The following is a 21,438-nucleotide window of genomic DNA, read 5'->3' as shown; positions in this document are numbered from 1 at the left end:
TGCGGTGCTGACCGCGGGTGCTGACAGCAAGTCACCTGCCCGGCTCTAGGGTTACACACACGTGTAGGTCATTGGTAGCACTAGGCTGACCGCAGCACCCGGTCCCGCAGGTATCATCCTGATGCCGGGGGAGGGGCACCCCTTTCCCGCGGCGAGACGAGGGCACGTCTCGCCGGAAAGTTCCAGTCAGGTGCGAGAGTGGCGGAGCTTCCTGGAAGGCGGGAACCCCAGCGCCTGCCTCCCTGACAGGCCCATCCGTGCGCGGCCGCCCTCGGAGTGCTCCGCCGAGCCCCCAGCTTCCTAGTGACAGTCCCATCCGACAGCCAGCCTCGGGCAGGGCTCTCGATGAGCGACCAGCCAAAGAGGAAAGTGGGCGGCGCGAAGAGTGGAGGGGAGGGGAAGGGAAGTCAAGCTAAGCTAAGCTAAGCCAAGCCAAGCCAAGCCGCCGCCGCCGCCGCTTTTTCCCTGACCAACTCGGTGAAAATCATTGTTTGGCTCTGGTATTAACTACATTCCAGCGGGACGCAGCGTCCAGTCTCCTTCCTCGCATTCCTGCCCTACGCAAAGGAGTCCCTATCTCTCCGTGCTCCGTTCGCCGGGCCGCAAAGCCTCTCTGGGCCGGCCGCCGCTTATCGCCCTCCGCCCAGGGGTGAGGGCTGGGCTGCGGCCCCTCCGCAGGGCGGCTGGCCGGGGACGGCGGGGGCAGGAAGCCACCGAGCGTAAGTTCCTCCGCGCAGCGCGCCGTTGGCTTATTTAAGGCTGGAAAGTAAAATTGAGTCGGGGATGTTGTTGAGGTGAGTGTTGTTTCATTTGGTCATCGTTGAGTAGTCCTCTGGCTAAGGAGCCGCATTCCGCCAGGCCCGCAGGAAGTGGTTTTTTTGTGTGGCTTTTTTTTTCTTTGTTTGCTTTCTTTGGGTGTTTTGTTGTTTTGTTTTTTTTTTTGGTTTTTTTTTTTTTTTAGCGTGCTTTTTTTATTTCTTTACTCTGGGCTGTGCTTTTGCAGAGAGTTCGCCGTCCCTGCCCCGCCCCGCGCTGCCGGGCTCCGGCCGAGTATGGAGAAGTGTGAGGAGGACGATGTGGTACTGAAGGCCACTAAGTTCATGGAGGATTTGTCCTTCTACGAGCCCTGCCCGGACGGTTTGTACGGCAGCGGCGGCCGCCGGAATCTGGCGCTGCACCCCGACCTGGAGGAGACCAAACGGGTTACCGCCGTCCACGTGACGACGGAACAGTGGGGTTGGAAGACGAACGGCACTGCCGTGCTGCCCTCCGCCGAAGTCTTCCCCGCCGCCGCTTCCTGCGCTAAAGCCTACCCGCCTGCGGCGCCGGCCGCCCCGCTCCGCGCCGCCAACGGCCGCGCCGCTGAGCCGCCGCCGTGCTGGGAGGAGGGGCTGTGCACCCGCTCCGAGGTGGCGCTGCCCTGCTACAGCGGTTTCGCCGACAAGGGTAAGCGCTACTCGGCCGAGGGTTACCGCTACGCCGCGGGCAGTGCCTATGAGAGCGGCTACGTGGTCAAGGGCAGCGGGCGGGCGCCCGGTGGCGGCCCGGACGGCAAGTATAGTGGAGCCAGCCCGAGGGCCAGCCTGGTCGCTTACTCGCCGGGCCCCGCCGCCGAGCATGGCAAGTTCTCCAGCCCGGGCGGCGCGGCGGCGCTGCCCTACGAGAAGTTCTCTAGCCCGCGCTCCAGCTTGGTGGTACCCAGACAGGAGAAGTATAGCAGCCCCCGTGCCAGCCTGATGCAGTACGACGGCGCCGCCCTCAGCCCCCGCTCCAGCTACACTAGCACGGCCAGCGACACCAGCAAGCACTCTAGCCCCCGCGCCAGCCTCACAAGTTACGATGGCGGTGGCAGCAGCAAGCCCAGCAGCAACCGTACCAGCGGCATCAGCATGGGCTACGACCAGCGCCGCTCCAGCACCGCTAGCCAGTACTCCTGCACCACCAGTCCTCGTTCCAGCTACTCGGACTCCAAGCACGGCCCGCCGGGCAGCAGCGCCGAGCCGGAGAGTGCGGGCGGCGCCGGGCTTGCCCTGGCCAGTCCCCGCTCTAGCCTCTGCGGCCCTGAGGGCCGCGGCGCGGCGGGCGCCGCCGTGGTGAGCCCCCGCTCCAGTATCTCTAGCCAAAGCTCGCGGAGCTCCCGCGGCTCCATGAGTGCCTACCCCGAGCTGCAGCTGTCCTCGCCTCGTTCCTCCCTGCTGGGGCCCGGCCTGCAGGAGGACGGCGCCGCGCCGGAGCTGGGGGACGTCTACTATAAGATCTATGCCCAGTCCCCGCCGCGGCACGACCAGCAGCACCTGGCCGCCGCCCTCGAGGCCGTGTCCCCCTATGCCTACTGCCCGACCAAAGGTTCCGCTTCGGCGCCCAAATTCAAGCTCCCCTACCAGGTGACGCCGTGCCGGGAGAGCGGCCCCAGCCAGGCGGAGAGGCGGCTGGAGGCGCTGACACTGGAGCTGGAGAAGGAACTGGAGATGCACATGAAGAAAGAGTACTTCGGTGAGTGAGCTGCTGGCGAGGGGCGCGGGAGGGGGCGAGCGGCTGAGGGGCGGCAGCGTGCGAGGTCGGGCCGGTTTGGCTGTGGAGAAGGCAAGCGTGTGCTGCCCGGGCTGCTCCGGGCCAGGTACCTGCTGAAGGTCCGTATCGCCGCAATTCTGACTGTCTAGCTGGTGTCGGAAGGACTTCCACCATAGCTCGTTCCTGGTGTGTGATCTATTTTCTGTCTAGTCTGTGCACAGTTTGCTAGGACGTCTGGTGCTTCCCCTTCCACGTGCGGACGGGAGGCTTGTCTGAGGTGTTACAGAAGCTGTTTGTGCTCTTGGGACTTGCAGTGACTCTCGTGTACTGAAGCTTCACCGATAAACTCCAGCACCCCTGACATTGTGGCGTTTGTCATTATTCTCAGCTATTCTGTGATTAAGTCTTAGAGACAACGAGTGTGGCTGGTGAAGCACTTGAAGTGCCTTGTTCAGTAAAATCCGTGTGATGGTCGGAGTACCAGTGGAAACGTGGCTTTGTTGATATCTGTGGGAGCTTGCAAAGCTGTCATGGGTTGGTGTCCTCCCTGGGATGGAAGTTTGGGGTGAGGAGAGGGCTCTGTCCTTGCTGAGGCTAAATCAGCTGTCCTGGGTTCAGCTGCAACAGTTATTTGTCTCCTTCTTAGTAGCTGGTGCAGTGCTCTGTTTTTGACTTTAGTCTGAGAACACTACTGATAACACACCAATGTTTTCAGTTGTAGCTAAGTAATGCTTACTCTGATCAAGGACTTGTAGTCTTGTGCTCTGCCAGTGAGGAGGGGCATGGGAAGGTGGGAGGAAGCAGAGACAGGACACCTGACCCAAACTAGCCAAAGGGGTATTCCATACCACAGCACGTCATGCCCAGTGTATAAACTGGGGGGAGTTACCCAGAAGGGCCAGATGGCTGCTTGGATTGGGCTGGGTATCGGTCGGTGGGTGGTGGGCAATTATATTGTGCATTACTTGAGTTTATTGGTTTGGTGTTTTTCCTTTGCCCTTTTAGTCTTATGTTCTCTTCCCTTGTTATTTCCCTTATCATCATCATCATTATTGGTGGTGGTAGTAGTAGCTTTGTGTTATACTTTAGTTACTGGACTGTTCTTAACTTGTGGGATTTAAATGCTTTCAATCCTCCTCCCCATCCCTCTGGGAGCAGGGGGGGAAAGAAGGGGGGAATGAGCGAGAGGTTGTGTGGTTCTGAGTTACTGGCCATGCTTAAACCATGACAGTTCTTTTTGGTGCCCAATGTGGGGCTCAAAGGGTTGATCATGAAACTGGTCTGGCGTGTGTTCTCGGCATGGTCATCACCTCTATGCTTGGGGAGACATAATGGGAATTTATAGTAATTACACATCTATGATGGAGATATTGCCTCACACCTTCCACTCCCCCACCAGGCTATTTACAGCAGCATTTGAGAATTCTAAAGGCTTTGGGTGGCCTTTAGATACCCTTGAAACCTGTCTGCTGCTTTTGCTGGGAATCAGCATGTTGCCACAAATATAGCATGTGTTTTACCCATGGCCATACCACCTTGAGAACACCCTATTTAATCTGATCTTGAAAGTTAAGCAGGGTTAGGCTTGGGTCTTGTCTAAGGTTAAATGATGATCTAAGAGGACCACCAAGAGACTTTCCCTGAGGCTGGACAGTCATGAGTGGCAGGGTGTGTGGGATAGTATGGGCAAGTATCTAGGCCAGTGGGCCCCTCCAATGCTTTGGAACTTCACCCCTGAACAAATGCAAAATACAGAAAAACTAGTAAAACACTTAGAAAAGGTGTGCTGTTGTCCTGGCAATACCAGAGAGGAACAACTTGGTGCAACATACTGGGGCTTGGCTTATGTCTACAGGTCCCTGCTCAACACTATCTAGCACCTTCAAGGGGAAAAAGATGTCTCTGGATCTAATGGCAAAGCAACACACAATGCAGCTACCCAACCTCCAAGCACAGCAGCTACACCAACCCTGATGACAGACACTGCAGCCATTCCAACCACAGTGATAGACGCTGCAGCTGAACCAAAGAACCAATCTGTGCCAATATTGGTTGCCCCTATAAGCAAGGGGCAAAGCAAATGAGAGCCACAAAGAGCAACTCGTGTAGTGAAGAAAGATGAAGACCCAATGTGCATACTACAGGGGATGGCATCTGAACAAGAGTTAGAAATACAGGAGTTGGGGAGAGGAATAAGAGGTAACTTGTTGATCCCGGACCTTGACCGAGCTGTGGAATACACGGAAAGATTTCGCCCATCTTCCAGAGGAGCACATCGTCATCTGGTTGTTCCGATGCTGGGACAATGGGGCCAATGGTCATGAACTGGAAGGTAGGGAAGCCAAGCAGCTGGGATCCCTTGCTAGGGAAGGAGGAAATAACAAAGCGCTTGCAATAGAAATGAGCCCTCAGCCTTTGGAGGCAGTTCTTGGCAGCTGTGAAGGAAAGGTTTCCCTACAAGGACAATGTTACGTGTCGCTCAGCCAACTGGACCACGATAGAGAGAGGCATCCAGTCCCTGAGTGAGTTGGCCATTCCAGGGATCATAGAATCATAGAATAGTTAGGGTTGGAAAGGACCTTAAGATCATCTAGTTCCAACCACCCTGCTGTGGGCAGGGACACTTCGCACTAAAGCATGTTGCCCAAGGCTCTATCCAACCTGGCCTTGAACACTGCCAGGGATGGAGCATTTGCCACTTCCTTGGGCAACCCATTCCAGTGCTTCACCACCCTCACAGTAAAGAACTTCTTCTTATACCCAACCTGAACTTCCCCGTTTTAGTGTAAACCCATTACCCCTTGTCCTATCGCTACAATCCCTGATTAAGAGCCCCTCCCCAGCATCCTTGTAGGTCCCCTTCAGATACTGGAAGGCTGCTATGAGGTCTCCACGCAGCCTTCTCTTCTCCAGGCTGAACAACCCTGACTTTCTCAGCCTGTCTTCATACAGGAGGTGCTCCAGCCCTCTTATCATCCTCGTGGCCCTCCTCTGGACTCGCTCCAACAGCTCCATGTCCTTTTTATGTTGAAGACACCAGAACTGTACACAATACTCCAAGTGAGGTCTCGTGGGAGCAGGGTAGAGGGTCAGGATCACCTCCTTAGACCTGCTGGTCATGCTTCTTTGGATGCAGCCCAGGATACGGTTGGCTTTCTGGGCTGCAAGCACGCACTGCCAGCTCATGTTAAGCTTCTCATCAACCAACACCCCCAAGTCCTTCTCTGCAGGGCTGCTCTGAATCTCTTCTCCGCCCAACCTGTAGCTGTGCCTGGGATTGCCCCGACCCAGGAGCAGGACCTTCCACTTGGCTTGGTTAAACTTCATGAGGTTGGCATTGGCCCACCTTTCAAGTGTGTCAAGGTCCCTCTGGATGGCATCCCTTCCCTCCAGCGTATCAACCGAACCACACAGCTTGGTGTCATCGGCAAACTTGCTGAGGGCGCACTCAATCCCACTGTCCATGTCACCAACAAAGATGTTGAATACGATCACTCCCAACACCAACCCTTGAGGAACACCACTCATTACTGGTCTCTAATTGGACACTGAGCTGTTGACCACAACTCTCTGGATGTGGCCATCGAGCCAGTTCTTTATCCACCGAGTGGTCCATCTATCAAATTGATGTCTCTCCAATTTAGAGACAAGGATGTTGTGCGGGACAGTGTCAAACGCTTTGCACAAGTCCAGGTAGATGACATCAACTGCTTTGCCCCTATCCATCCAGTTCTGTAGCCCCATTATAGAAGGCCACTAAATTGGTCAGGCAGGATTTCCCCTTAGTGAAGCCATGTTGGCTGTCACCAACCACCTCATCATTTTTCATGTGCCTTAGCATGCTTTCCAGGAGAATCTGCTCCAAGATTTTGCCAGGCACAGAGGTGAGATTGGCTGGTCTGTAGTTCCCTGGGTCTTCCACCTTCCCCTTCTTGAAAATGGGGGTTATATTACCCTTCTTCCAGTCATTGGGAACTTCACCTGACTGCCAGGATTTTTCAAATATGATGGACAGTAGCTTAGCAACTTGATTTGCTAGCTCCTTTAGGACCCGAGGATGGATTTCACCAGGTCCCATGGACTTGTGTACATTCAGGTTCTTAAGATGATCTCGAACCTGATCCTCTCCTACAGTGGGCCCAAGGTTTTCATTCTCACAGTCCCTGTATCAGCCTTCCAAGACTTGGGTGGTGTGGTGTCCTGGGTTCAGCTATAGCAGTCATTTTTTCTCCTCCTTAGTAGCTGGTGCAGTGCTGTGTTTTTTAACTTTCAGCCTGGGAACAATGCTGATAACACTGATGTTTTTAGTTGTTGCTAAGTAATGTTTATTCCAACCAAGGACTTTCTCAGTCTCATGCTTTGCCAGGGAGGAGGGGAAGCCGGGAGGAAGCAGAGACAGGACACCTGACCCAAACTAGCCAAAGGGGTATTCCATCCCACAGCAGGTCATGCCCAGTATATAAACCGGGGGGAGTTACCCGGAAGGCCCAGATCGCTGCTCGGGTTGGGCTGGGTATCGGTCGGTGGGTGGTGAGCAATTGTATCCTCTCCCCTTGTTGTTTCACTAATCATTGTTGTCGTTGGTGGTAGTGGTGGTGGTTTGTGTTGTACCTTAGTTGCGGGTCTGCTCTTATCTCAACCCGTGGGAGTTACATTCTTCCCATTCTCCTCCCCATCCCTCCGGGAGCGGGGGGAGGAAGGGGGGGAGTGAGCGAGCGGCTGTGTGGTTCTGAGTTACCGGCTGGGCTCAAACCACGACATGTGGTCAGAGCATTTGCCAGTGAAGACTGAGGCAAAGAAGTCATTAAGAACCTCAGCCTTTTCCAAATCCAGGGCAGCCAGTTTACGCGATAGCTTCTGGAGAGGGCCCGTGTCCATAGTCGGTCTTTTGTTTGCTACATACCTATAGAAGCCCTTGTTATCTTTCACATTCCTTGCTGGGTTTAATTCTACCTGGGCCTTAGCTTCCTGGATAATATCCCTGTATTCTTCCCAGGCTGTCTGTTCTCGCTTCCAACTTTTATAAGCTGCTGCTTTCACCTCTAAGTTTCCTCAGCAGTTCCTTATCCATCCATGTAGGTCTTCTGGCCCTCCTGCTGCATTTCCTTCTCATGATGTATCAGATGATCTATCAGAGATGATCTCTCATAGGCCAGATGCTGGGAATGCACCTGTAAATGCAGATCAAGTTGAATGTACATGACACATGTAGTGGAAACTTAAAGAGAGTGTGTCATCATCATATGCTCACTCATTGGCATCAGTGAGCTGGAGTGAGGCGGCACCAATAACAGTGGATGAAGTGACTCACCAACTCCGAGAGTTCCAAGGCTATCTCACCACTTCCATCATTTCAGCTGTGGAAAAACTGTCCCAGGAGTTAAAACAGTTGAGAGGTGATCTATCCAGCTCCCCGCGTGTACCAACTCGCATCTCGGCTATTAACAGAAGGCACCCTATTGCCCGCGAGAGAAGATAGAGGAGGTACATGCCATGGGCCATCCTATGGTTTTACCTGCGGGATCATGGAGAAGGCATGAGAAAGTGGGATGGAAAACCTACCTCAATTCTGGAGGGATGGGTGTGTGAATTGGAGAACAACGGTCAAGGATGATCCTCCTAAGTTGCTGCTCCAGTCTTTGGTGAGCAGCCTCCTAGATGGAGGAGAAGAGCTGATTATACTCCACCTCCTGTGATAAGGAATTCTAATCCCTTTCTACAAGACATAAGTGGAGAATCTTATGATGGCTATTAGAGGGTCCCTGCCTCCAGCCAGGTGGAGGAGAGGGACAATCAAGTTTACTGAAATCAACCTAACTGGGAAGGAGTAGCAAAAGCATCCTACTGTGACTGGTCCAGAGCCTCCATGCATCCTTGGCATAGATTATCTCAGGAGAGGGTACTTCAAAGACTCAAAAGGGTATCAATGGGCTTTTGGTATAGCTGCCTTGGAGATGGATGAGATTAAGCAGCTGTCCACCTTGCCTGGTCTCTCAGAGGATCCTTCTGTTGTGGGGTTGCTGAAGGTCAAAGAACAAGTGCCAGTTGTGACCACAACAGTGCACTGGAGGTGATATTGCACCAACCAAGACTCCCTGATTCCCATCCATAAGCTGATGCATCAACTGGAGAGACAAGGAGCGATCATCGGGACCCGCTCACTCCTTAATAGCCCCATATGGCCAGTGCAAAAGTCTAATGGAGAGTGGAGACTAACAGTAGACTATCATGGCCTGAACGAAGTCACACCACCATTGAGTGCTGCCGTACCGGACATGCTAGAACTTCGATATGAACTGGAGTCAAAGGCAGCCAAGTGGGATGCCACAAGTGATATTGCCAATGCATTTTTCTCAATCCCTTTGGCAGCAGAGTGCAGGCCACAGTTTGCTTTCACTTGGAGGGGCACCTAGTACACTTGGAATCAACCGCACTAGGGGTGGAAACACAGCTCTACCATCTGCCATGGATTGATCCAGACTGCACTGGAACAGGAGCAAGCTTCAGAACACCTGCAATACGTTGATGACATTATCGTGTGGGGCGATGCAGTGGAAGAAGTTTTTGAGAAAGGGAGGAAACCAATCCAAACCCTGCTGAAGTCCTGTTTTGCATTAAAACGGAGTAAGGTGAAGGACCTGGACAGGAGATTGAATGTTTGGGAATAAAATGGCAAGATTGACGTCGCCAGATCCCCACAGATGTGATCAACAAGATAACAGCAATGTCTCCACCAACTAACAAGAAACACAAGCTTTCTTAGGTGGTGTGGGGTTCTGGAGAATGCCCATCCCAAATTACAGTCTGATTGTAAGCCCTTTCTATCATATGACCTGAAAGAAGAATGATTTCAATTGGGCCCTGAGCAACAACAAGCCTTCGAACAAATATAAACAAGAGAGAGTTTATACAGTAGCCCTTGGACCAGTCCGGACTGGGCCAGATGTGAAAAATGTGCTTTACACTGCAGCTGGGGTGAATGGTCCTACCTGGAGCCTCTGGCAGAAAGCTCCAGGGGAGATTTGAGTTTGACCCCTCGGTCTTTGATGTTGGGGATACAGAGGATCTGGTCCCAGCTATACTCCAACTGGCAGCCTATGAAGGGGTTTGAGCTGCTTCAGAAGTGATTGGCTCTGAAGCACAGCTCCTCCTGTGGGCTTAAGTTTTAGACTACTGTGTGTGCCTTTAACATAGTAGAATAGACCAAACTTTTCTAACTTGCTGGTATGTAGAGAGAAAGGAATGTTCAGCTGGCAGGGGAAGGAACATCATGGGACCGATAACAACTAAGGAGACAATAAATAAGACCAAGGATGCTAGTCTTCAAGATAGCAGAGTGGCCCCCAATGTTGAATGAGACTGGAACAGAACAGAAGCAAGGACATACCAACTGCTAACTCAGCACTAGGACCTTGCAAGCATGTGCAAGCGCTGAGGTCATTCAATAAACACAGTGAGGAAGACTTTCGGCGACCATAGAGATCCCCACTCAGCAAGAAAGCACATGCTTAATTAGGATGCCAATATAATTAGCTCCCAGAAATATGAATATGTACATCATTTCCTGGAAAAGCTGTAAATGTGTATGAGTATGGTAAATATATAGCTGCTGCTGGCAAGTAAAGGGTGCGCTCACCTTTGCAAAATGATTCGCGTGCGCGCCCAGAGCTGCAATAAAGAATCGCAACTTTTGAAAACTCCAAATTGAGTCTTAGAGAGTTTCTCTGACCGACTTTAATGGTAATACTCCTGGCACCCCGGTTGCCTGTGCTAGGCTTGATGTTCAAAGGCAGGCTCTTCTCTATGCATTATGGAACGGATGCTATGTGCAGTAAGCACTAATTAAATGACAAGCTGGAATAGGAAATCCCAGTCATCCAGGAATTCTGGAAGTCATCATGGACTGGCCAGAGGGCAAAGATTTTGGGATGTCACCAGAAGAGGAGGTGATGCATGCTGAAGATGCCCCACCATATAATGAACTGTCAGAGAGTGAGAAGTAATATGCCTTGTTTACCGATGGGTCCTGCAGTATTGTGGGAAAGCTTCGGAGGTGGAAGGCAGCTGTGTGGAGTCCCCTGTGACAAGTTGCAGAAACTGCTGAAGGAGAGGGTGAATGGAGTCAGTTTGCAGAGGTGAAAGCCATCCAGCTGGCCTTGGACATTGCTGAACGAGAAAAATGGCCAGTCCTTTATACTGACTCATGGATGGTGGCAAATGCCCTGTGGGGGTGGTTGCAGCAATGGAAGCAGGTTTACCTCTGCGTTGCCAGTTGCTATATCTGGGCTGCTGCACTGTGGCAAGATATCGCTGCCCGGGTGCAGAACCTGGTGGTCAAAGTATGCCACGTAGATGCTCATGTACCCCAGAGTCTGGCCACTGAGGAACACCAGAAGAACCAACAGGTGGATAATGTTGCTAAGATGGAAGTGGCTCAGATGGACTTGGATTGGCAACATAAGGGTGAATTATTTTTAGCCCGGTGGGCCCATGACACCTCAGGCCATCAAGGCAGAGATGCAACATATAGATGGGCTCGTGATCGAGGGGTGGACTTAACAATGGACACTATTGCCCAGGTTATTCACGAATGTGAGATGTGCTGCAATTAAGCAAGCCAAGCAGTTCAAGCTTCTCTGGTATGGAGGACAATGGCTGAAGTACAAATATGGGGAGGCCTGGCAGATTGACTATATCACACTCCCACCGACCTGCCAAGGCAAGCGCCATGTGCTTACCATGGTGAAAGCAACCACTGGATGGCTGGAAACATACGCTGTGCCCCACGCCACTGTCCGGAACACTATCCTGGGCCTTGAGAAACAAGTCTTGTGGCCACACAGCACCCCAGAGAGAATTGAATCATACAGTGGGACTCATTTCTGGAACTAGCTTATAGACACTTGGGCCAAAGAGCATGGCATTGAGTGGGTATATCACATCCTCTACCATGCACCAGCCTCTGGGAAAATCGAATGGTACAATGGGCTGTTAAAAACTACACTGAGAGCAATGGGTGGTGGGACTTTCAAACACTGGGATACACATTTACCAAAAGCCACCTGGTTGGTCAACACTAGGGGATCTGCCAACAGGGCTGGCCCAGCCCAGTCAGAACTTTTACGTACTGTAGAGGGGGATAAAGTTCCTGTGGTGCACATAAAGAATTTGTTGGGGAAGACAGTCTGGGTTATTCCTGCTTCTAGTCAAGGCAAACCTGCTCATGGGACTGCTTTTGTTCAGGGTCCTGGATATACTTGGTGGGTAATGCGGGAAGATGGGGAAGTCTGATGTGTACTTCAAGGTGATTTGATTTTGGGGGAGAACAGCCAATGAACTCAATTGTATGCTGTTGCCTGCTCTATAACACTTTTATAGCCCGTCAGCTGGATGTCGCTCTGAACTACTCTGTGCTTTGAAAAGAAGATATGTGTTGTTAGGATCATCAGCAGGGAATAAAGTCATGGGAAAAGCCGGCAGCAGCAGCAGAACTGTCCTCAGGTTGCCATCGACTGACCCTGACTTCCCTTCCATCATCACCCCCACAAAGAATGAACTTTGATGACACCAGATGAGCTCAGTGGTCTCGTCAGCAGGCAACATTTGAACACTGCACACTGTCCCTCCTGCCCTGAAAGACTATTACAAGAGACGGAGCCTGACACCGTGGACTGGATGAGTTCAGCAATTTTATGGGGATTGGTCCATGGACTAAGGAATGATTTTTTTTTTTTTTTTGTGTGTGTGTGTATATATATGAGACAAAAAAAGCAATGGTATTTTGAAAAAAATATGGTATCTGAGCAAGGCTTGAATGGTATGGAATAAGGGGTGGATACTGTCCTGGGTTCAGTAGTAGCAGTCATTTTTCTTCTTCTTAGTAGCTGGTGCAGTGCTGTGTGTTTGATTTTAATCTGAGAACAATGCTGGTAACACACCAATGTTCTTAGTTGTTGCTAAGTAATGTTTACCCCGGTCAAAGAATTTCTCAGTCTCATGCTCTGCCAGGGAGGAGGGGCATGGGAAACTGGGAGGAAGCAGAGACAGGACACCTGACCCAAACTAGCCAAAGGGGTATTCCATACCACAGCACATTGCCCAGTATGTAAACTGGGGGGAGTTACCTGGAAGGCCCGGATTGCTGCTCAGGTCGGGCTGGGTATCGGTTGGCAGGTGGTGGGCAGTTGCATTGTGCATCACTTGTGTTTGGTTGTTTGTTTTTGGTTTTTTGTGGGTTTTTTTTTTTTGTTTATTCTTTTAGTTTTATATTCTCTCCCCTTGTTATTTCCCTTATCATTATTATTATTGGTGGTAGTGGTTTTGTATTATGCTTTAGTTACTGGACTGTTCTTATGTCAACCTGTGGGATTTACTTTCTTTTGATTCTCCTCCCTATCTCTCCAGCAGCAGGGTAGAAGGTGGTGAGAGTGAGTGAGTGACTGCATAGTTCTGAGTTACTGGCTGTGCTTTAAACCATGACATCAGCCCATTGGTCTTCTGAATTGTTGTTGCTTCTTTATATAAGAGAAGTAACTTCTTAAAATGAGTCAACATATTTTGTAGTCACAGTAGTTAGGATTAAGCTCTCTTGTCTGTCTTGCTTTGTACTGGGTGGAAAAGGCAGAAATGCCTTTCAAAGATGATCCTGGAGCATGCAAATGCTGCGCTAGGGGCTGCAGATGAACTGAGTGACTGTTGGACATGGGCAGCCCTTGGGAGCAGGTTGTCCCCCGCTTGAATGCAGGGTTCCTTGCAAGCATCTGTGAGATGCTTGTAGTGAGACAGACCTGGGCTTAGTAACTGGAGGTAGTTAAGATAGTAGTACCCATTCCTACTAGGGAAAAATCTTTCTGTGAACTGCAGTGGCATGATTTCTGCAAACTATTGTGCCCAAAGGAAGCTGAACACAGTGCTTCCTGCCTCCCTCTATCTCTTGTGGGGCTGGTAAGAAAGCTGATGGTCATCCACTGTGTCTTTTGCAGGGTTTGGAACCTGGCATGGTGCTTCTCACCAGCTGAGGATAACAACAGTTCACTTCTGTGTCTGTGCAGAAGCTGGGTGGGAGGGCTCGGTTAACATGCTTACTTGACTGCAGGAAACGCTACCTTCAAAATTTGTGGTACACAGTGAGAGATTGAGAAGTAAGATGTATTCAGAGTAAGAAACAAGCTTATAACTGTCCTGAGGCTCTGAGAGGGGTTTCTGGTGGTCAGGGAAAGCTGCATGTGTGATTGGGAACTCCAGGAGCAGCCCTGGGGAATCTGTTGTTGGTGGTTTTTTTTTCTAATTTATAAGAATTTGCCTGTTACAAGTGTCAGTACTTGCAGGTATATTCTGTAGCAATATGTTGCAGCATGCCCTGAATGTCAGCAGATGTGTCTTGTGTAGGATCAGCAGTAAGCCTGTGCCTTTATGCCTAGAGAGTGTACATACCAGCTACTCTGTGGATATTTGTTGTAGCAGCACAAAGAAGTGCTATTGTGACTTGTACCCTGGAAGCAGCTGAAACTCAGAAAACCGGGGTGCTTTAAAAGAGAAAGTGGATTTGTGTGAGTTGTTGAGGTTTTGATAAACTGTGGTGGGCTTGATCCTACATTTTTAGTTCAGATCACCCATGCAGGTGAATGCTGAGCTTCAGCTGAGCAAGCACATGAGAGTTGACAGGAACAACTGCAGGCTGATGGGTCAGAAACAAGGAAAGCGATAACAGGATAGGGAGAAGTCTGCTATTTAGTTCAACTTATCTGGGAGGGTCTTGCATAATGCTAATAAAAGGAAACAAAGAGAAATGCATTGATTGGTGTAGTGACTCGTACATGCTACAACTGAAGTCTTTGCTTATGTGTTCACCCCCTTGGTGCTGCTGTCTGGCATGCTCTGAAGGTAGTCATGGAGTGTTCTCTGATGCCCATGGAAAACAGAAGTGTTGAGCCTGTAGGCTAAACAAGGTAGAGGGAACAGAGGAGATTAGTTTAATACTCCTTAATTAGATGAGCTCAATTGTCCAGCAAGTAAATGCTTATATGAGGACACTGGTAACTTTAGTGTGTTCCGTCTCCCCCATTTCCTCTGTTGCCCCCTCTCACCCACCCTCAAAAAAAGGGGGAGGGGAGTTGAAAATTAATTGAAAATTTGAGCAGTGTGTATTTGAAACTGATGTCAAATGACTAACCAGTCCTGTTTGGAGGAGGAACAACTCTACCTTGTCTTCATTCTGTTTGTGGGTTAGTTTGAGTGTTCCCTAACCATGTTCATGCTGGCGATCCCTGGCTGCTCTTCCACACCTCACTGTTCTGCTTCAGGAAGAACCTGTAGTCTGGGGCAGATAAATAGGTGATGGAGGGAGGGCATGTACAGGGTCTGAGCATTGAAGAGGCTCTGGGGGGAGCCAAGTAGTGTGCAAGGCAGCAGGTCTAAGGGACTGACAGCTGTCTATGCCCATGCTGGTATGAACAGCTCTGAGCAGTGCTGTGCTGGGTGCTTTGCTTTGCCTCACCTTCTCCATCCTCCCCTTTCTTCCAGCAGGCTTCAGTGCATCTGTAGAGAGGAAGAAAATGCCCTTCTGCAGTTGGTTTAATCTGACTGAAGATTACAGTGCCGCAAAAGGAGCACTCTGAATCTGCCCTACCCTCAGTTGCACAGCTGTGAGGTAGCACCCTGCCACTTCCAAGTGATCTCACTAGCACATTGCAGCCACGTGGGCTCACTGGTCTTACAGAAAACAAAGCCTGCAGAGGAGGAAGGGGAGAGGAAGGGTTGTTCTGGGCTGGATTGGTGAGCTGATCCAATTCATCCCTGTTAATAAGGTGGCTGACCCGAGGCAGAGGGTGCAAAGGTCTCTGGGAGGCTGAGACTGTTCCTTTGGCAGCAGCCTGCAGCTGGATTGGGTAAAGCTGTGAGACTTTGTTCCCTTGTGGCTGCTTCCTGTGCAGCCCCTGCCTGAACTGGTTCATCCTTCATCCTCCGAGACCTCCTGCCTGTCCCCTGTCTAGGTACTGACAGCTTAGTAAATGTGCTTGGTGTAGTGGCAGATGCCGAGAGATAATAAATGAGTATTTTCACTTGCTTTCATAACTCTTCTCAGCTGAGCATTTGTATGTGATGAGGTGAATTGCCAAAGTTGTTTCAGGGATGCTTTAAATTGAATGTGTATCCTGAGGTGTCAGCAGGACATTTGTGGGTGTTAGTCGTCAGCTCAGGTGCTGTCTTGAATCACAGAATAGTTAGGGTGGGAAAGGACCTTAAGATCATCTAGTTCCAATCCCCCTGCCATGGACAGGGACATGTCACACTAAACCCTATTTACACTGCAGAATTCTTCAGTCTGTTTACATGTTGAAAAAGGCAGTTTAAGGAAAAAAAAAAAAAGGTTTTTGCATGACTATCCACATCAAGCAGTCCTTGTGGGACTGACTTTAAACCTACAGCTTGTCATCTGCTGGGCAGGGAAATGTCATCCTGTTGAACAGTCAGGCTGATTTGGCGGCTGTTTTTGAACAAGATCTCTGTATGTCCTGTGGCTGTGCTGGCGTGTTGTCAGAAATTGAAGGAGAGCTGATGAAGGGGCGCAGGCAGCAATCGCGTGCTCCTGGCAGCCCCTGCTGTGCTGTAACCATCGCCCAACAAGGGCTGTCTGTTTATCGTGGTCGGGGTGGGGGGATCCAGTGCAAGAAGTTACTGGATTGTCTTGAAGTAAAGACGAGAAGGAAAAAGCAGTGTGAGAATAGGGAGGCAGAGGGAGCGTGGTTTGTTTCCTGCCTGTGCAAAGTCTAGAGAGACAAGCAAGTTTGCAGTCTTGCTGGCATCCTTCAACACCTCTATGCAGTGCCCTTTGTGAAAGTGTTTTTCCCCACCTCTGCACATCAAGTGTCTTCAGCCCTACCTTGCTGTGTCACTTCACCCTCTTAGCTGTCACATCTGATATGCTGGTTGATATTCTAGGATTGCCTGCTCCAAGCTCAGGAGTGCTGTGTCCTGACTAGAAGGAAATGGGGTAGGAAGGCCAGGAGGCCTCCATGGATAGATAAGGAACTGCTGAGAAAACTTGGGGGGGGAAGAAGCTTATAAAAAGTGGAAGCAGGGACAGGCGGCCTGGGAAGAATACAGGGATATTGTCTGGGAAGCTAGGGGTCAGGTCAGGAAAGCTAAGGCCCAGGTAGAATTAAATCCGGCAAGAGATGTGAAAGATAACAGGAAGGGCTTCTATAGGTATGTAGCAAACAAAAGACAGACGAGGGATAATGTGGGCCCTGTCTAGAAGTAAACGGGAGAACTAGCTACCCTGGATTTGGAGAAGACTGAGGTTCTTCATGACGACTTTGCTTCAGTCTTCACCAGCAAGTGCTCTGACCACACTGACGAAGTCTTGGAAGGCAGATGCAGGGACTGTGAGAATGAAGACCTTAGGCCCACTGTAGGAGAGGATCAGGTTCGAGATCATCTTAAGAACCTGAATGTGCACAAGTCCATGGGACCTGGTGAAATCCATCCTCGGGTCCTGAAGGAGCTGGCGAATGAAGTTGCTAAACCACTGTCCATCATATTTGAAAAATCCTGGCAGTCAGGTGAAGTTCCCAATGACTGGAAGAAGGGTAATATAACCCCCATTTTCAAGAAGGGGAAGGTGGAAGACCCAGGGAACTACAGACCAGCCAGTCTCACCTCTGTGCCTGGCAAAATCTTGGAGCAGATTCTCCTGGAAAGCATGCTAAGGCACATGAAAAATGATGAGGTGGTTGGTGACAGCCAACATGGCTTCACTAAGGGGGAATCCTGCCTGACCAATTTAGTGGCCTTCTATGATGGGGCTACAGAACTGGATGGATAGGGGCAAAGCAGTTGATGTCATCTACCTGGACTTGTGCAAAGCGTTTGACACTGTCCCGCACAACATCCTTGTCTCTAAATTGGAGAGACATCAATTTGATAGATGGACCACTCGGTGGATAAAGAATTAGCTGGATGGCCACATCCAGAGAGTTGTGGTCAACAGCTCAGTGTCCAATTGGAGACCAGTAATGAGTGGTGTTCCTCAAGGGTTGGTGTTGGGAGTGATCGTATTCAACATCTTTGTTGGTGACATGGACAGTGGGATTGAGTGCGCCCTCAGCAAGTTTGCCGACAACACCAAGCTGTGTGGTTCGGTTGATACGCTGGAGGGAAGGGATGCCATCCAGAGGGACCTTGACACGCTTGAGAGGTGGGCCAATGCCAACCTCATGAAGTTTAACCAAGCCAAGTGCAAGGTCCTGCTCCTGGGTCGGGGCAATCCCAGGCACAGCTACAGGTTGGGCGGAGAAGAGATTCAGAGCAGCCCTGCAGAGAAGGACTTGGGGGTGTTGGTTGATGAGAAGCTTAACATGAGCTGGCAGTGTGTGCTTGCAGCCCAGAAAGCCAACCGTATCCTGGGCTGCATCCAAAGAAGCATGACCAGCAGGTCGAAGGAGGTGATCCTGCCCCTCTACTCTGCTCTTGTGAGACCTCACTTGGAGTATTGTGTACAGTTCTGGTGTCCTCAACATAAAAAGGACATGGAGCTGTTGGAGCAAGTCCAGAGGAGGGCCACGAGGACGATAAGAGGGCTGGAGCACCTCCCGTATGAAGACAGGCTGAGAAAGTTGGGGCTGTTCATCCTGGAGAAGAGAAGGCTGCGTGGAGACCTCATAGCAGCCTTCCAGTATCTGAGGGGGGCCTTACAAGGATGCTGGGGTGGGACTCTTCATCAGGGACTGTAGCAATAGGACAAGGGGGTAATGGGTTTAAACTAAAACAGGGGAAGTTCAGGTTACATCTAAGGAAGAAGTTCTTTGCTGTGAGGGTGGTGAGGCACCAGAACAGGTTGCCCAAAGAAGTGGTAAATGCTCCATCCCTTGCATTGTTCAAGGCCAAGTTGGACGGAGCCTTGGATGACATGGTCTAGTGTGAGGCGCCCCTGCCCATGGCAGGGGGGTTGGAACTAGATGATCTTAAGGTCCTTTCCAATCCTAACCATTCTATGAATCTATATACAGGATACAGCAAGTTCAAACCACATGTGGTACTTCGTGAGAAATGAGGTCCTTTTGCAGAGAGCCGTCACCTTTCTTGCCTTCCGCCTTTGACCCTTCTCCACCCTGAGGGAAACAGCCCCTTTCTCAGTGCCATGCCAGTGGTTTACCAAGTGAAGTTGGGGTCAAGTATGTCTTGGAATGAGATTCCAAGTCTGGATTCTGTTGATAACTCTAGTTGTTTGTCTAGCAGAAGTTTACTCTTACCCTAGCAAGTAGACTTGACTTTTGAGACCTCTTGGATGTTTCCAGAAGCCATCCAGTAGTGCCTGCACTGTTTGCTGTTGTTGTGTGGGTTTGGTGGTTTTTTTTTTTTGTTTTTTTGTTTTTTTGTTTTCTTTTTTTGAGCACCACTACGAAATGTCCTCATGAAAAGCCTCTGGCCTGGCAGGTAGCTGAAGGCAAGAAATAGATCCCTAGACCCATTCATGCCCTTTCTGCCTCTATATATCCATGCAAATCTGGATTGGCTTTTGGGCACTGCACTATGCTTGTGAGTTCGGAGTTGTGTGTTCATGGGTTTTTTTGTGTGTACAGGTTGATGTGATAGAAGGATGTATATGCAAGTGAGATCAAAATTAAGACCGATAACAGTGCTAAGTCCCTAGGAGCTGCATTGTTTAAAGATGAAATTTGAAAATCTGAATGGAATCTAGGTCAGCTTGCAGTTGGTGACCAGAACACTTGATATATTTGCTAAAGTGTTGTTTTAAGCTTTCTTTGTGTAATATTGGATCTTTTCCATTTCTATGAAAATAGAGCTAACAGTTGATACATCATACTGGTTTTGGAAATAAGCAGATTTATTGTCTGGTAATTTCTTTGTGTTTATCTGGGACTAGAAATCCATTCAGCTTTGATAAGCAGCTGAGATCCTTCAGCTTTTGCAGTTGAGGCTGTCCCGTGAAAAATTATTTATTTTCCAACAGGTTTGAACCTTTAATAGGCAAACATCTACATAGAAATAAACTTACATGGTGTGGTCTCCTGAAGTGTCATGTACTTCAGAGTTTGGTTTTGCTACTGTCCCAATTACAGTTGAAAAATACGTTGCTGAAACTGACTTGAGAGCGGTGGGGCTTTTTTAGCTGAAATGCAAGAGAACCCTCAAAAATGGGGTCAGACAAGGGAGGTGTGTGTGTTCACTGGGGAAGGTGCAAGAAGAGCAGCAGTGGGAGATGCTGGGGTACATGTGAATCAGCAGCATCCTGTGGTTTGCAGCTACCAGGAGCTACCAGGAGCCTGCCGTCCTGTCACTGATCCTGCACTGGGACAACAGGCAGTGCAGGCTGCATGTGCATGAAGGGGAGAGTGAATGCTGCTGCTGGGTGTGCCTGAGTGCAGGAGAGGAGAGGGGAAGAGAAGAGGGTGTGTGAGGGTCTGAATGAGTCAAGAAAATAATGGTAAATAGCAATAGGGAAAGTCTGTACCTAGAGGGTCATCCAATGGGAAGAAGGAGTAGGAAGGTCAAGGGAGAGAATATAGGAAGAAATCAAGATGACAAGGAGGATGCAAAAAAATAAGTGTGATAACATGTCAGCAGAGCTGGAAAAAATAAGTCTCTTTTTTTTTTTTTTTTTTGTCTGTGGTATGAAATGTCCAATTATGAATGTGGGGGTGATCCTAGATGGTTTCTTGCAGTCCCTGCAGCCATGCACATGCTTGTGAGTCTCTCAAGTTGGGAAGTGATAAACCACATCATAGTAATAACAGGAAGGGTGAGAGGTGTGTGTTTCTATTAAGTACTAGATGCATGTAACATGTATGGTTAACATTAAATAGAGGTTTGGGCAACTATAACTTGCACAGAAGCATGTGTTATGAGTGGGGACATCTGCTTTCTTACTTTCAGTTGCAGAAATGTGACTGCGAATAGGGGTATTATTTGGTGGCAGATGTGTTTTGCTTGCTCTTGGTGTTTGTGCTTTTACTCTTGGGTTCTCCCTGCATTGTTATAAAAGCACTGTGTGCAGAGGGGGACAGTGACTTCCAAAGAACCAAGTATTTTATTATGGCTACCACAGGTAAGGTTTCTGCTACAGAAGTTTGGATGTATAATTCAAGAGTTGGAATAGGCATATGCACTGCCGTGGTATAGTAATTCCTGATTTAATTGTTACCCTTTCCTGCCACATTATGCTTTGGGAAATGTGCTTGTGTGTGTACTCCTGTGAACATTATACCTGGTGGCTTTTGAGCCACAGGGCAGTGGAGCAATGTGCTGAGGGGAGGGATGAGCCATCCAGCTCTGCAGGTCAGAAGTAAAGGGAATTGTTTACATGCAGACTCTGTATGGAGAAGGAAGTTTCACCTGTTTCAAAGAGTCCATATCTTTGTGGAAAGGATACTGGCTTGCAAGGGCTGAGTGGAGCCTGTGTTGCAGTTTGGTTTGGAGTGTGCTGTGCCCCTGGTGATAGCAGACCCAAGGGACCGCTGCATGAAACAGCGATTCATTAGATCTGCTTGAGGTTTTTTTAGGGTTCTGTCACAAGCTCCAAGCCAGGTCTGTATTGCATTCCCCAAGTAAAAGCTCTCAAATTCCCAGAAGTAACATCAGGCTTTTAAACACACCCTTCCCTGTGCCCAAAAAACCCAATCAGGTATGCTGCCTTAGGGTGGTCAGGGAGACATCCTAAGCGAGATTAAAAGTACAAAAATTGTTCTCCAGTAGTTTAACTTGTGTTGTCAGCTGTTTACCTGGCCTCTGTGCCTCATCTTCCATAAAGATTTATGGGTGCGAATGTCCCAGTTTGATGTTAAATCATGCACTGGAAATTCATACATGGAGTGTGAATTTGGAGTAAATAATTTAATGGATTCTGTGGCCGCTGTAGTTTGCGGATTAGAACTGTGATGCTGTTGTGAAGGAACAGGTACCTGT

At 49.7% G+C, this 21,438-nt stretch overlaps 1 protein-coding gene across 1 annotated transcript in view; it reads left to right on the top strand.

Annotated features, from left to right (window-relative positions):
• The first annotated feature begins 1,052 nt into the window (after positions 1 to 1,052).
• Positions 1,053 to 21,438, top strand: part of LOC115619103 (Wilms tumor protein 1-interacting protein homolog) — a 119,284-nt gene continuing 98,898 nt past the window's right edge. The window contains exon 1 of the mRNA XM_030511146.1: positions 1,053 to 2,493. Within this exon, the coding sequence (XP_030367006.1) occupies positions 1,053 to 2,493 (1,441 nt within the window). The remainder of the gene's footprint in view (positions 2,494 to 21,438) is intronic.

This window comes from Strigops habroptila, chromosome W, assembly GCF_004027225.2.
Source record: "Strigops habroptila isolate Jane chromosome W, bStrHab1.2.pri, whole genome shotgun sequence".
Taxonomy (NCBI): domain Eukaryota; kingdom Metazoa; phylum Chordata; class Aves; order Psittaciformes; family Psittacidae; genus Strigops; species Strigops habroptila.
The sequence above is the reverse complement of the archived record's forward strand: the minus strand, read 5'-3'. Positions and strand labels throughout refer to the sequence as shown.